Source organism: Symphalangus syndactylus, chromosome 20 (assembly GCF_028878055.3).
Source record: "Symphalangus syndactylus isolate Jambi chromosome 20, NHGRI_mSymSyn1-v2.1_pri, whole genome shotgun sequence".
In the NCBI taxonomy this organism is placed as follows: Eukaryota; Metazoa; Chordata; class Mammalia; order Primates; family Hylobatidae; genus Symphalangus; species Symphalangus syndactylus.
This window is the reverse complement of record NC_072442.2, coordinates 34685697-34699674: the sequence shown is the minus strand read 5'-3', so window position 1 is coordinate 34699674 and position 13978 is coordinate 34685697. Positions and strand designations below refer to the sequence as shown.

General features: G+C 46.6%; 4 protein-coding genes across 4 annotated transcripts; all 4 read right to left on the bottom strand.

Moving 5' to 3' along the window:
* Positions 1-3252: 3252 nt before the first annotated feature.
* LOC134735374 (TATA-box binding protein associated factor 11 like protein 2-like) lies at positions 3253-3849 on the bottom strand. The gene has a single exon (XM_063629862.1). The coding sequence runs from the start codon at positions 3847-3849 to the stop codon at positions 3253-3255; it is 597 nt and encodes a 198-aa protein (XP_063485932.1).
* A 1696-nt stretch (positions 3850-5545) lies between these two features.
* Positions 5546-5920, bottom strand: LOC134735340 (transcription initiation factor TFIID subunit 13-like). The gene has a single exon (XM_063629808.1). It carries the CDS (start codon positions 5918-5920, stop codon positions 5546-5548), a length of 375 nt encoding a protein of 124 aa, XP_063485878.1.
* A 4721-nt stretch (positions 5921-10641) lies between these two features.
* LOC134735339 (TATA-box binding protein associated factor 11 like protein 2-like) lies at positions 10642-11238 on the bottom strand. The gene has a single exon (XM_063629807.1). It carries the CDS (start codon positions 11236-11238, stop codon positions 10642-10644), a length of 597 nt encoding a protein of 198 aa, XP_063485877.1.
* A 1694-nt stretch (positions 11239-12932) lies between these two features.
* LOC134735338 (transcription initiation factor TFIID subunit 13-like) lies at positions 12933-13307 on the bottom strand. The gene has a single exon (XM_063629806.1). It carries the CDS (start codon positions 13305-13307, stop codon positions 12933-12935), a length of 375 nt encoding a protein of 124 aa, XP_063485876.1.
* Between the last annotated feature and the right edge of the window lie 671 nt (positions 13308-13978).

The following is a 13978-nucleotide window of genomic DNA, read 5'->3' as shown; positions in this document are numbered from 1 at the left end:
GGTGCACCTCTTTGAAGACACCTAGTTGTGTGCCGTCCATAAAAGCCCTGAACTCTTCTACCCTATATATGTGTATTAGCGCTCTGCTTTGTACCCCCTTCCAGAGGAAACACAAATCCATCAATTGATCATTTAAGCCTTTCTAGCTTGGGTACAACTTTTCGCGTAGCTGTACTTGTAAGCGCTGTACTTTATACTTCCAGAGACTAGACCCTAGACAGTATCTGCTTGGAATAGTGGAGCTAGCTGGCTTCAACTTTATTTAGGCACATGCTAATTACTTGTGAGGGCAAAGGCGGGCAGTGAGGTTCTTAAGCTGACCCCGAAATAGTAAACTTTGGAAAATAGTCAAGTACGGTCACTTTATTTGTTAGATATCTTGTCACCACCTTACCAGCACCAGTCAGAGACCACATTTTTCTAGGTAGTCTCCATAGGTACATTATGAGAAAGACTTTACGACTTGTAGTGAAGCTCCAGGAAAAACCTCATTGTCGTAAACGTGTAATACAACCAGCCATGAAAGCAGTCAAAGCTTTCTCCTGAAAAGATAACACTGTCTACAGATTTCTTTCTTGAGAGCTGTGGCTATGTGATATTACATATTGAGAAGATTTCGTATGCGATTATTAAAAAGTCAGGAAACAACAGATGCTGGCAAGGCTGTGAAGATACAGAAACACTTTTACAACGTCTGTGAGAGTGTAAATCAGTTCAACCATTGTGGAAGTCCGTGTGGCGATTCCTCAAGCATCTAGAACCAGAAATACCATTGGACCCAGCTATCTCATTACCGGGTATATAGCCAAAGGGTTATAATTCATCCAATTACAAGGACACATGCACAGATATGCTCACTGCGGCACAGTTTGCAAGAGCAAAGGACCTGGAACCAACCCAAATGCCCATCAGTGATAGACTGGATAAAGAATATGTGTGGTATATACACCCCGGAATACTAGGCAGCATAAAAAAGAATGAGTTCGTCTTCTTTGCGGTGACATGGACGACCCTGGGGACCATCATTCTCAGCAAACTAACACAGGAACGGAAAAGCAAACACCACATCTTCTCACTCAAAAGTGGGAGTTGATCAATGAGAACACATGGACAGAGAAAGTGGAACGTGACTCTCCGTGGCCTGTCACGGGGTGGGGGGCCAGGGAAAGGAGAGCATTAGGACAAACACCCAAGGCATGTGGGGCTTAAAGCCTAGATGGTGGGTGGATTGGTGCAGCAAACCGCTATGGCACATGTATACCTTGGTAAGAAACCTGCACGTTTTGCACTAGTATCCCATAACTTACAGGAAAAAACAAAAAAAAAAATGCGTAGGGACACTGAACCCTCTCAACTAATCCAGTTTTCCTCTCTGAGAGAACAACGCTGTGTTCCTGCTCTTGAGCTGACCTCTGAGACCTTGATGTGAACTTGTTTCTGTCTTCAGCAGTTCAGATTTACTCAGACCCCACTCAATGTATTGAGTTCTATGAGGGGCAAGAGAAATGTTCTAAGCTTGTGTGTGGAGTCGCCATCAGCACTGCCCTCTGCTGATGCCTGTCTAGACCGCAGGCTGCTTGGGCCAGGTTCTCTTTTCCTCTAGTGTTCTGAAAGGGCCAGAGCTGCCACATCTGCCAGAATACAGCTTCCAAGACTGCTCCATGCTATGGAAAAGGAATGAGCTGAGAGCCATGTTAAGACTGGGAGATAATGAGTCTCTAGGACCTTACTTCCTTTGGGAGCTCAAGCACTTTCATTTCTGAGGGAGCCCTCCCATCTCCATCAGTTCTGCCAAGAACCTGTACCCTCCTTGTGTCTCTAAGACACACCGGTCTAACTTGTGGTACGCCCAGGCAAGAAAGTTGGTTAAAGGAAAGGAAAGCTGAAGAAGGCCAGAATATGGAGGTATGAAACGGAATTTCCCAATTCTTGGTAAAATTTAGAAATTTCCGTAATACCCAAAGGCAGATGCTACGTACCATAAGTCCTATTTTAGCAGCAAAAGCTGAGGGTATGAGGAAATACAACTATATTGTATGGGGGTTTATTTGGCTCCAGGAAGAAAGAGTACATGTTATTCTGCATTCGATATTAGAGCAGAACAATGGGGTCTTTTCGAAAATTTGGCTTTCACTCTGTGATTCAGGGGGCACATGGCAGAGGGAAACACACTGAAATGGAACCACGGATGTCTGTGAGCTGTGCTGGGAAGGTTCAGGGTGATTCCGTCGTAAGTCTCAGGTCTTTATTCTGTAAAGAAAAATTACTCAATTGCATCATAAAGATACAGCAGAGTATGTCCAAGTAGAGTTGGGAATAACTTTGTCACTCGTGATGAACCTACTTGGTCCGATATTTTAATATCTTCCCCCATGTCTGTGTACTCAGGTTTGATTTTCCGAGTGGATCATCGGTGGAATCAATAAAATCAGGAATACTCTAAGGCAGTGTTTTGAACTAAATTTCAGTGTCTCTGGATGAACCGGCCATATCACCGTGTGTAGCAAACATGAAGTATCAACAGGCTGTCTGTATGCCTTTTCAACTACATAGAAGTTCGCTACAAATGGCGGCGTGAGGAAAGGTGATTTTGGAATTGGATGCTCTCTCGTCTTTTACGATGCATCTATACTATATTACATTCTAAAACAGTAAAGGATCACTTGCTGACGTAAAGCACAGTAGGCAGGAATAGGAGAAGGGTCAACTGAGAGAAAAAAAAAAGCTTTGTGATGTAATTTTTATTTCTGCAGTTTGGAAAAGAGTTTAACTGTTTTTGTGATGACTCACAAAAATACATAAGGGCATGAAAATTACCCAGGACAACATTCGGGAAACATTTCTGGCGCCTTCACTTACTGAAACCCAGACATAAGCATTCCAGCAAAGACACGGCAACAGCAGGCTTCAGCAAGGAACCGTACAAATGTCCTGGAAAGGGCTTCCCTCTCTGAATGCAGCTTCCTGTCCACAGGATGCTCAAGGCCCAGGCACCTTTATTCTTCCAACTAGAAAGACATACAAAAAGGCCTCAACATGACCTCGGAGGCCCAAACATTTAGCCAAGGCTACTACCAAACAATCTGCTGTCTTCATCCAGGTAAGGGCAGCTTGACGTCTCAAGACACTAAGATGGTGGGTAAATCCAGGGTAGACTGAGATGCAGAAGCTCCAGCAAACGCAGTCCTGTCACTGAAAGACGAATGCAGTACTTATGCCTGCACAAACAGACCCTTCCCTCTGGCCTTGGGCCTAGAACATGATTTTTTGGTAGTTGCTGTTGGGGACGAGGCCCTTGGGCTTTAACCTGCGAGCAGCCTCCCTTAAATGCTTGGGCTGCAGTGGGGGCTTTTCTCCCCACATCTCACACACGTCCAGGGCCTCTTCCAGCACCTCTCCGACGAAGACCTTGGCTATTCCAGCCATGGCAATGGCCACGTTCTCAGGCTCCGATCCGCCAGTGATAGAATGCATCAGACCTGCAATGCGTGCTTTTGGGAAAGCTGACCGGCGACACACTTCGTAGCGGGCCAGCTGCTCCTCAGACATGGCAGACAGCAGGGTTGCCATCCTCTGAGCCTCCTCCGCATCCACGGTGGGCTTCCTCTCCTTCTTTCCTTTGGTATCTCTTTTCCGTCCTTTGGCTGCAGGAGGAGCTGAGGCTGAGGCTTCACTGTCGCCTTCTGTGAGGTCCGTGACATCCTGACTGCTGAGCTCACCTTCCTGACCCCTGGGTTCTTCCAAGTTCCCATCTAGGTCCTCAGGGAGCCCGTCCTTGTTGCTGCCCTTCAGACCTTGGGGCGTGGCGAACATCTCAGCAGACACAACTGTTTGCCTGCCTGTCTCCATGGGTGAGACTCAGGTCTGCTCCGTGACAGCAGCTGTAGCAGCAGAAGTTACAGCTGGGGTGGTTTGATTATGGATCCGAAGTGAGATTTTGAGAACCATCCTTTTTCTTGTTTTTTTTTTTTTTTTTTTGATTTACAGATCATGTTTATTAAGCGGCACTCAAAATGTTAAGTCTCATAAACAATAACATTCAGTGATCGACTTCAATCCAACTGTAATCCTTACTTTAAACTAAGGGCAAGAATAATTTTACGCATAGAGCAAATACCCACAAAACCTGGGTATTCCGAACTACAAACATGGTTTCCACAGCCACCTATGGTTTTAGGCAAGGACACATTTCCACGACGAACAAGTACTTACAAATATGTTAATAAAACACTAACGCAAACGCTTACCCTGCCGTCAGCTTTTTAAGCAATGCCATTCCTGCTACTGAAAGCATTTATTTTAAGAAGCTTGAATTTGATCCGGGAAAACGTGTTCTCCTAAAACTTTAACAGGATGTTATCAATCCAAAGTGATTTTAAATCAAAAAGCCTTCCAACACAGCATTAAGTATTGTGAAAGCAATGTGAAACTTGCTTTCTGTTTTTTTGTTTGCTTGTTTGTGTGGAGACGGCGTCTCGCTCTGCCGACCAGGCTGGAGGGCAGTGCAGCGATCTCGGCTCACCGCAAGCCCCTCCTCCCGCGTAGACGCCATTCTCCGGCCTCAGCCTCCCGAGTAGCTGGGACTACGGTCACCCGCCACTGCGCCCGGCTAATTTTTTGTATTTTTAGTAGAGACGGGGTTTCACCGTGTTAGCCAGGATGGTCTCGAACTCCTGACTTCGTGATCCGCCCGCCTCGGCCTCCCAAAGTGCTGGGATTACAGGCACGAGCCACCACGCCCGGCCTAGTTCATTCTCTTTAATAATGAACTAGACAGTAAACTAGTTGTTGTCTAAAAACTTCAGAATACATGAAGTACAAGCCTCAGCTGTCAAGTCAGAAATGCCATTTCGATTTCACATATTAAATAGCTACAGTAGGCCAGGCTCGGTGGCTGGCGCCTGCAGTCCCAGCACCGTGGGAGGCCGAGGCAGGCGGATCACGAGGTTCAGAGATCGAAACCATCCTGGCCAACATGGCGAAACCCCGTCACCACCAAAAATACGAAAAGTTAGCCAGGCATGGTGGCAGGCGCCTGCACTTCCCAGGAACCCGAGAGGCCCAGGAAGGAGAATCACCCGAACCCGGGAGGCGGAGCCCGCAGTCAGCCGAGATCACGCCCCTGCACCCCAGCCTGGCGACACAGCGAGACTCCCTCTGAAAAAAAAAAAAAAAAAGAAAAAGAAAAAGAAAAAAGCTACAGTATAGCTCACAAGGTTACAAGGGCGTAAACATACCTAACACGCAAATACGACTTTATCCTTCAGATAGTCAAAAGTCAGAAGGAACGACACGGTTTGCAAGGTACTTTGACTTATGCGTGGTCATTAAAACCCGGTAAGTGATTAAAGTATGGTAATACAAAGGCAGGCAACGACATGCACCAATATCACTCTAAAATCAAAAGCATAAAAAGAAAGGCTGAAAACTCTCTGTTTCTCCATCTTTCATTTACACGGCTAGATATCAGAACCTTACTTTAGAAAATATACAATTATGATATCTGGTTTCCCCAGATGGTAATTTTCAGAATCTACAAAAAGTGTCAAGATGCGTAATTTGCTTCATCGAATGCTTTTCTAGCTCGTTTCAATTCTTCATTCATAGTAAGCAAGTCTTTCACCCTGGCAAACTTCCTTGGGTCCTTTCGAATCAAGAAGATGATATCTTCAACTTGTACTCGACCTTGTCTTCCAATTGACATTGCCTTGTGAGTCATTTCAGTGATATACTTTATGACAAGATCTTCAAGAATATCCACTGACTCAGTATAAGGATTCTGGTCATCCCCAAAGCCATACATCATACATCGCAATTCTTTAGAAAAAAGTCTCTTTCTTTTACCCTGTCCACCTTCTGCACCTCCTCCAATTTCTTCATTTCCTTCCTCAAAGGTGGGGTCTTCTTCCTCGTCTGCCATCCCACTGGCCCGCCGACCCACAGCCCAGAAACTTTCAAAGATTTTGGCTGCTATGTTTCTGGCGAGCCATAGATTAGTCACAAGTGGACACAGCTCCCTGCCTCCCCTTCCCACACACAAACACACACACTGCTTTATCTCACTTCCACAATATGGAGAAACCTGTGGATGGAGAGTTTATTAGTTTTAGATGAATGCAGAAGAAATTCTCACCAATTTTGGATATTGAAAACAAACCCCGGCTCACAGCTCAGAAGTTCTACTAGGCCAAGTGACTGCCTCCTGCTCAGAGTCACACGAGGGACCTCCAGGATGGGTCTGTCTGTGGGGTCGTTGCCTTCACCTGAGAAGAATCTGGCGTCGATCTGATTCGAGTTCGTGGCAGAATCCAATTCCTCAGGTATGTGAAACCCAGGCCCACTTGTTTGTTCTGCCAGCTGCCGGGAGGATGCTCTGAGCTCTTACAGGTGTTGCCCAGGTCTGGGCCGTGCAGCTCCCTGGGTCTGCACCTCCAGGGCTGAGGAATCACCCACAGGGGAATGGAATCTCAGGGAGGTTCAGTCCCAAATAAAGAGCACAGACGATTGAATTAGACCCAGCCCTTAACAGCTATTGTTTCAGGGTAATCCTAATCTAATCAGGGCTTTGGGCGGGCTCCTCAATTCGAGGTTCCGTCCGCACCCAAGGGAGGGGCAGAGGCAGGGCTAGGCTCTGGGGAGGGCGGGGCGGGAAATGCCGGGGGCATTTCAGAATTCTGGATTCCTCACAGAATCGCAAAGTTCACATTTCACAACAATAAAGAAAACAATGAGGGTAAAAATGAGACCTTTTATGAAGTTGCACATTAGAAAACTTAAACGTCTGAGAAAAAAATCTCTAACTCATAGGGAAACAAGTGGTTTATCACATACTCTGAAATAGACTGGGCTGGGTGTGGGGAATATGAAAATATGATTTCTATGTTCTGCTGTTGTATTGTATTGTATTGCATATTATTTATTTATTTTCGAGACAGAGTCTCCCTCTGTCCCCCAGACTGGATTGCAGTGGCCTGATGGCAGCTCACTGCAGCCTCTGCCTCCTGGGCCCAAGCAACTCTCCTGACTCAGCCTCCAGAGTAGCTTGGAGCAACTGTGCGCGCCACCACGCCAGGAGAAATTTGTATTCTTTAAAGTAGAGAGGAGGTTTCACCATTGTGGCCAGGCAAAGCCACAGCCTGGCAGGCGCCACGAAGACCCTGGCCACTGCAGCCGCCGGCAAGAGGGCGCCGCCTACAGGAGGGATCAAGAAGCCTCACCGCTACAGGCCTGGCAGTGCGCAAAATCAGAAAGTACCAGAAGTCCACGCAGCTTCACCTCCTCAAGCTGCCCTTCCAGCGCCCGATGCGCAAGATCGGGCAGCACATCATCCGGGACGTGCGCTTCCAGAGGGCGGCCATTGACGCCCTACGGGAGCCCAGTGAGGCTTCCCTGGTGCACCTCTTTGAAGACACCTAGCTGTGTGCCGTCCATAAAAGCCCTGAACTCTTCTACCCTATATATGTGTATTAGCGCTCTGCTTTGTACCCCCTTCCAGAGGAAACACAAATCCATCAATTGATCATTTAAGCCTTTCTAGCTTGGGTACAACTTTTCGCGTAGCTGTACTTGTAAGCTCTGTACTTTATACTTCCAGAGACTAGACCCTAGACAGTATCTGCTTGGAATAGTGGAGCTAGCTGGCTTCAACTTTATTTAGGCACATGCTAATTACTTGTGAGGGCAAAGGCGGGCAGTGAGGTTCTTAAGCTGACCCCGAAATAGTAAACTTTGGAAAATAGTCAAGTACGGTCACTTTATTTGTTAGATATCTTGTCACCACCTTACCAGCACCAGTCAGAGACCACATTTTTCTAGGTAGTCTCCATAGGTACATTATGAGAAAGACTTTACGACTTGTAGTGAAGCTCCAGGAAAAACCTCATTGTCGTAAACGTGTAATACAACCAGCCATGAAAGCAGTCAAAGCTTTCTCCTGAAAAGATAACACTGTCTACAGATTTCTTTCTTGAGAGCTGTGGCTATGTGATATTACATATTGAGAAGATTTCGTATGCGATTATTAAAAAGTCAGGAAACAACAGATGCTGGCAAGGCTGTGAAGATACAGAAACACTTTTACAACGTCTGTGAGAGTGTAAATCAGTTCAACCATTGTGGAAGTCCGTGTGGCGATTCCTCAAGCATCTAGAACCAGAAATACCATTGGACCCAGCTATCTCATTACCGGGTATATAGCCAAAGGGTTATAATTCATCCAATTACAAGGACACATGCACAGATATGCTCACTGCGGCACAGTTTGCAAGAGCAAAGGACCTGGAACCAACCCAAATGCCCATCAGTGATAGACTGGATAAAGAATATGTGTGGTATATACACCCGGGAATACTAGGCAGCATAAAAAAGAATGAGTTCGTCTTCTTTGCGGTGACATGGACGACCCTGGGGACCATCATTCTCAGCAAACTAACACAGGAACGGAAAAGCAAACACCACATCTTCTCACTCAAATGTGGGAGTTGATCAATGAGAACACATGGACAGAGAAATTGGAACGCGACTCTCCGTGGCCTGTCACGGGGTGGGGGGCCAGGGAAAGGAGAGCATTAGGACAAACACCCAAGGCATGTGGGGCTTAAAGCCTAGATGGTGGGTGGATTGGTGCAGCAAACCGCTATGGCACATGTATACCTTGGTAAGAAACCTGCACGTTCTGCACTAGTATCCCATAACTTACAGGAAAAAACAAAAAAAAATGCGTAGGGACACTGAACCCTCTCAACTAATCCAGTTTTCCTCTCTGAGAGAACAACGCTGTGTTCCTGCTCTTGAGCTGACCTCTGAGACCTTCATGTGAACTTGTTTCTGTCTTCAGCAGTTCAGATTTACTCAGACCCCACTCAATGTATTGAGTTCTATGAGGGGCAAGAGAAACGTTCTAAGCTTGTGTGTGGAGTCGCCATCAGCACTGCCCTCTGCTGATGCCTGTCTAGACCGCAGGCTGCTTGGGCCAGGTTCTCCTTTCCTCTAGTGTTCTGAAAGGGCCAGAGCTGCCACATCTGCCAGAATACAGCTTCCAAGACTGCTCCATGCTATGGAAAAGGAATGAGCTGAGAGCCATGTTAAGACTGGGAGATAATGAGTCTCTAGGACCTTACTTCCTTTGGGAGCTCAAGCACTTTCATTTCTGAGGGAGCCCTCCCATCTCCATGAGTTCTGCCAAGAACCTGTACCCTCCTTGTGTCTCTAAGACACACCGGTCTAACTTGTGGTACGCCCAGGCAAGAAAGTTGGTTAAAGGAAAGGAAAGCTGAAGAAGGCCAGAATATGGAGGTATGAAACGGAATTTCCCAATTCTTGGTAAAATTTAGAAATTTCCGTAATACCCAAAGGCAGATGCTACGTACCATAAGTCCTATTTTAGCAGCAAAAGCTGAGGGTATGAGGAAATACAACTATATTGTATGGGGGTTTATTTGGCTCCAGGAAGAAAGAGTACATGTTATTCTGCATTCAATATTAGAGCAGAACAATGGGGTCTTTTGGAAAATTTGGCTTTCACTCTGTGATTCAGGGGGCACATGGCAGAGGGAAACACACTGAAATGGAACCACGGATATCTGTGAGCTGTGCTGGGAAGGTTCAGGGTGATTCCGTCGTAAGTCTCAGGTCTTTATTCTGTAAAGAAAAATTACTCAATTGCATCATAAAGATACAGCAGAGTATGTCCAAGTAGAGTTGGGAATAACTTTGTCACTCGTGATGAACCTACTTGGTCCGATATTTTAATATCTTCCCCCATGTCTGTGTACTCAGGTTTGATTTTCCGAGTGGATCATCGGTGGAATCAATAAAATCAGGAATACTCTAAGGCAGTGTTTTGAACTAAATTTCAGTGTCTCTGGATGAACCGGCCATATCACCGTGTGTAGCAAACATGAAGTATCAACAGGCTGTCTGTATGCCTTTTCAACTACATAGAAGTTCGCTACAAATGGCGGCGTGAGGAAAGGTGATTTTGGAATTGGATGCTCTCTCGTCTTTTACGATGCATCTATACTATATTACATTCTAAAACAGTAAAGGATCACTTGCTGACGTAAAGCACAGTAGGCAGGAATAGGAGAAGGGTCAACTGAGAGAAAAAAAAAAGCTTTGTGATGTAATTTTTATTTCTGCAGTTTGGAAAAGAGTTTAACTGTTTTTGTGATGACTCACAAAAATACATAAGGGCATGAAAATTACCCAGGACAACATTCGGGAAACATTTCTGGCGCCTTCACTTACTGAAACCCAGACATAAGCATTCCAGCAAAGACACGGCAACAGCAGGCTTCAGCAAGGAACCGTACAAATGTCCTGGAAAGGGCTTCCCTCTCTGAATGCAGCTTCCTGTCCACAGGATGCTCAAGGCCCAGGCACCTTTATTCTTCCAACTAGAAAGACATACAAAAAGGCCTCAACATGACCTCGGAGGCCCAAACATTTAGCCAAGGCTACTACCAAACAATCTGCTGTCTTCATCCAGGTAAGGGCAGCTTGACGTCTCAAGACACTAAGATGGTGGGTAAATCCAGGGTAGACTGAGATGCAGAAGCTCCAGCAAACGCAGTCCTGTCACTGAAAGACGAATGCAGTACTTATGCCTGCACAAACAGACCCTTCCCTCTGGCCTTGGGCCTAGAACATGATTTTTTGGTAGTTGCTGTTGGGGAAGAGGCCCTTGGGCTTTAACCTGCGAGCAGCCTCCCTTAAATGCTTGGGCTGCAGTGGGGGCTTTTCTCCCCACATCTCACACACGTCCAGGGCCTCTTCCAGCACCTCTCCGACGAAGACCTTGGCTATTCCAGCCATGGCAATGGCCACGTTCTCAGGCTCCGATCCGCCAGTGATAGAATGCATCAGACCTGCAATGCGTGCTTTTGGGAAAGCTGACCGGCGACACACTTCGTAGCGGGCCAGCTGCTCCTCAGACATGGCAGACAGCAGGGTTGCCATCCTCTGAGCCTCCTCCGCATCCACGGTGGGCTTCCTCTCCTTCTTTCCTTTGGTATCTCTTTTCCGTCCTTTGGCTGCAGGAGGAGCTGAGGCTGAGGCTTCACTGTCGCCTTCTGTGAGGTCCGTGACATCCTGACTGCTGAGCTCACCTTCCTGACCCCTGGGTTCTTCCAAGTTCCCATCTAGGTCCTCAGGGAGCCCGTCCTTGTTGCTGCCCTTCAGACCTTGGGGCGTGGCGAACATCTCAGCAGACACAACTGTTTGCCTGCCTGTCTCCATGGGTGAGACTCAGGTCTGCTCCGTGACAGCAGCTGTAGCAGCAGAAGTTACAGCTGGGGTGGTTTGATTATGGATCCGAAGTGAGATTTTGAGAACCATCCTTTTTCTTGTTTTTTTTTTTTTTTTTGATTTACAGATCATGTTTATTAAGCGGCACTCAAAATGTTAAGTCTCATAAACAATAACATTCAGTGATCGACTTCAATCCAACTGTAATCCTTACTTTAAACTAAGGGCAAGAATAATTTTACGCATACAGCAAATACACACAAAACCTGGGTATTCCGAACTACAAACATGGTTTCCACAGCCACCTATGGTTTTAGGCAAGGACACATTTCCACGACGAACAAGTACTTACAAATATGTTAATAAAACACTAACGCAAACGCTTACCCTGCCGTCAGCTTTTTAAGCAATGCCATTCCTGCTACTGAAAGCATTTATTTTAAGAAGCTTGAATTTGATCCGGGAAAACGTGTTCTCCTAAAACTTTAACAGGATGTTATCAATCCAAAGTGATTTTAAATCAAAAAGCCTTCCAACACAGCATTAAGTATTGTGAAAGCAATGTGAAACTTGCTTTCTGTTTTTTTGTTTGCTTGTTTGTGTGGAGACGGCGTCTCGCTCTGCCGACCAGGCTGGAGGGCAGTGCAGCGATCTCGGCTCACCGCAAGCCCCTCCTCCCGCGTAGACGCCATTCTCCGGCCTCAGCCTCCCGAGTAGCTGGGACTACGGTCACCCGCCACTGCGCCCGGCTAATTTTTTGTATTTTTAGTAGAGACGGGGTTTCACCGTGTTAGCCAGGATGGTCTCGATCTCCTGACTTCGTGATCCGCCCGCCTCGGCCTCCCAAAGTGCTGGGATTACAGGCACGAGCCACCACGCCCGGCCTAGTTCATTCTCTTTAATAATGAACTAGACAGTAAACTAGTTGTTGTCTAAAAACTTCAGAATACATGAAGTACAAGCCTCAGCTGTCAAGTCAGAAATGCCATTTCGATTTCACATATTAAATAGCTACAGTAGGCCAGGCTCGGTGGCTGGCGCCTGCAGTCCCAGCACCGTGGGAGGCCGAGGCAGGCGGATCACGAGGTTCAGAGATCGAAACCATCCTGGCCAACATGGCGAAACCCCGTCACCACCAAAAATACGAAAAGTTAGCCAGGCATGGTGGCAGGCGCCTGCACTTCCCAGGAACCCGAGAGGCCCAGGAAGGAGAATCACCCGAACCCGGGAGGCGGAGCCCGCAGTCAGCCGAGATCACGCCCCTGCACCCCAGCCTGGCGACACAGCGAGACTCCGTCTGGAAAAAAAAAAAAAAAAGAAAAAGAAAAAGAAAAAAGCTACAGTATAGCTCACAAGGTTACAAGGGCGTAAACATACCTAACACGCAAATACGACTTTATCCTTCAGATAGTCAAAAGTCAGAAGGAACGACACGGTTTGCAAGGTACTTTGACTTATGCGTGGTCATTAAAACCCGGTAAGTGATTAAAGTATGGTAATACAAAGGCAGGCAACGACATGCACCAATATCACTCTAAAATCAAAAGCATAAAAAGAAAGGCTGAAAACTCTCTGTTTCTCCATCTTTCATTTACACGGCTAGATATCAGAACCTTACTTTAGAAAATATACAATTATGATATCTGGTTTCCCCAGATGGTAATTTTCAGAATCTACAAAAAGTGTCAAGATGCGTAATTTGCTTCATCGAATGCTTTTCTAGCTCGTTTCAATTCTTCATTCATAGTAAGCAAGTCTTTCACCCTGGCAAACTTCCTTGGGTCCTTTCGAATCAAGAAGATGATATCTTCAACTTGTACTCGACCTTGTCTTCCAATTGACATTGCCTTGTGAGTCATTTCAGTGATATACTTTATGACAAGATCTTCAAGAATATCCACTGACTCAGTATAAGGATTCTGGTCATCCCCAAAGCCATACATCATACATCGCAATTCTTTAGAAAAAAGTCTCTTTCTTTTACCCTGTCCACCTTCTGCACCTCCTCCAATTTCTTCATTTCCTTCCTCAAAGGTGGGGTCTTCTTCCTCGTCTGCCATCCCACTGGCCCGCCGACCCACAGCCCAGAAACTTTCAAAGATTTTGGCTGCTATGTTTCTGGCGAGCCATAGATTAGTCACAAGTGGACACAGCTCCCTGCCTCCCCTTCCCACACACAAACACACACACTGCTTTATCTCACTTCCACAATATGGAGAAACCTGTGGATGGAGAGTTTATTAGTTTTAGATGAATGCAGAAGAAATTCTCACCAATTTTGGATATTGAAAACAAACCCCGGCTCACAGCTCAGAAGTTCTACTAGGCCAAGTGACTGCCTCCTGCTCAGAGTCACACGAGGGACCTCCAGGATGGGTCTGTCTGTGGGGTCGTTGCCTTCACCTGAGAAGAATCTGGCGTCGATCTGATTCGAGTTCGTGGCAGAATCCAATTCCTCAGGTATGTGAAACCCAGGCCCACTTGTTTGTTCTGCCAGCTGCCGGGAGGATGCTCTGAGCTCTTACAGGTGTTGCCCAGGTCTGGGCCGTGCAGCTCCCTGGGTCTGCACCTCCAGGGCTGAGGAATCACCCACAGGGGAATGGAATCTCAGGGAGGTTCAGTCCCAAATAAAGAGCACAGACGATTGAATTAGACCCAGCCCTTAACAGCTATTGTTTCAGGGTAATCCTAATCTAATCAGGGCTTTGGGCGGGCTCCTCAATTCGAGGTT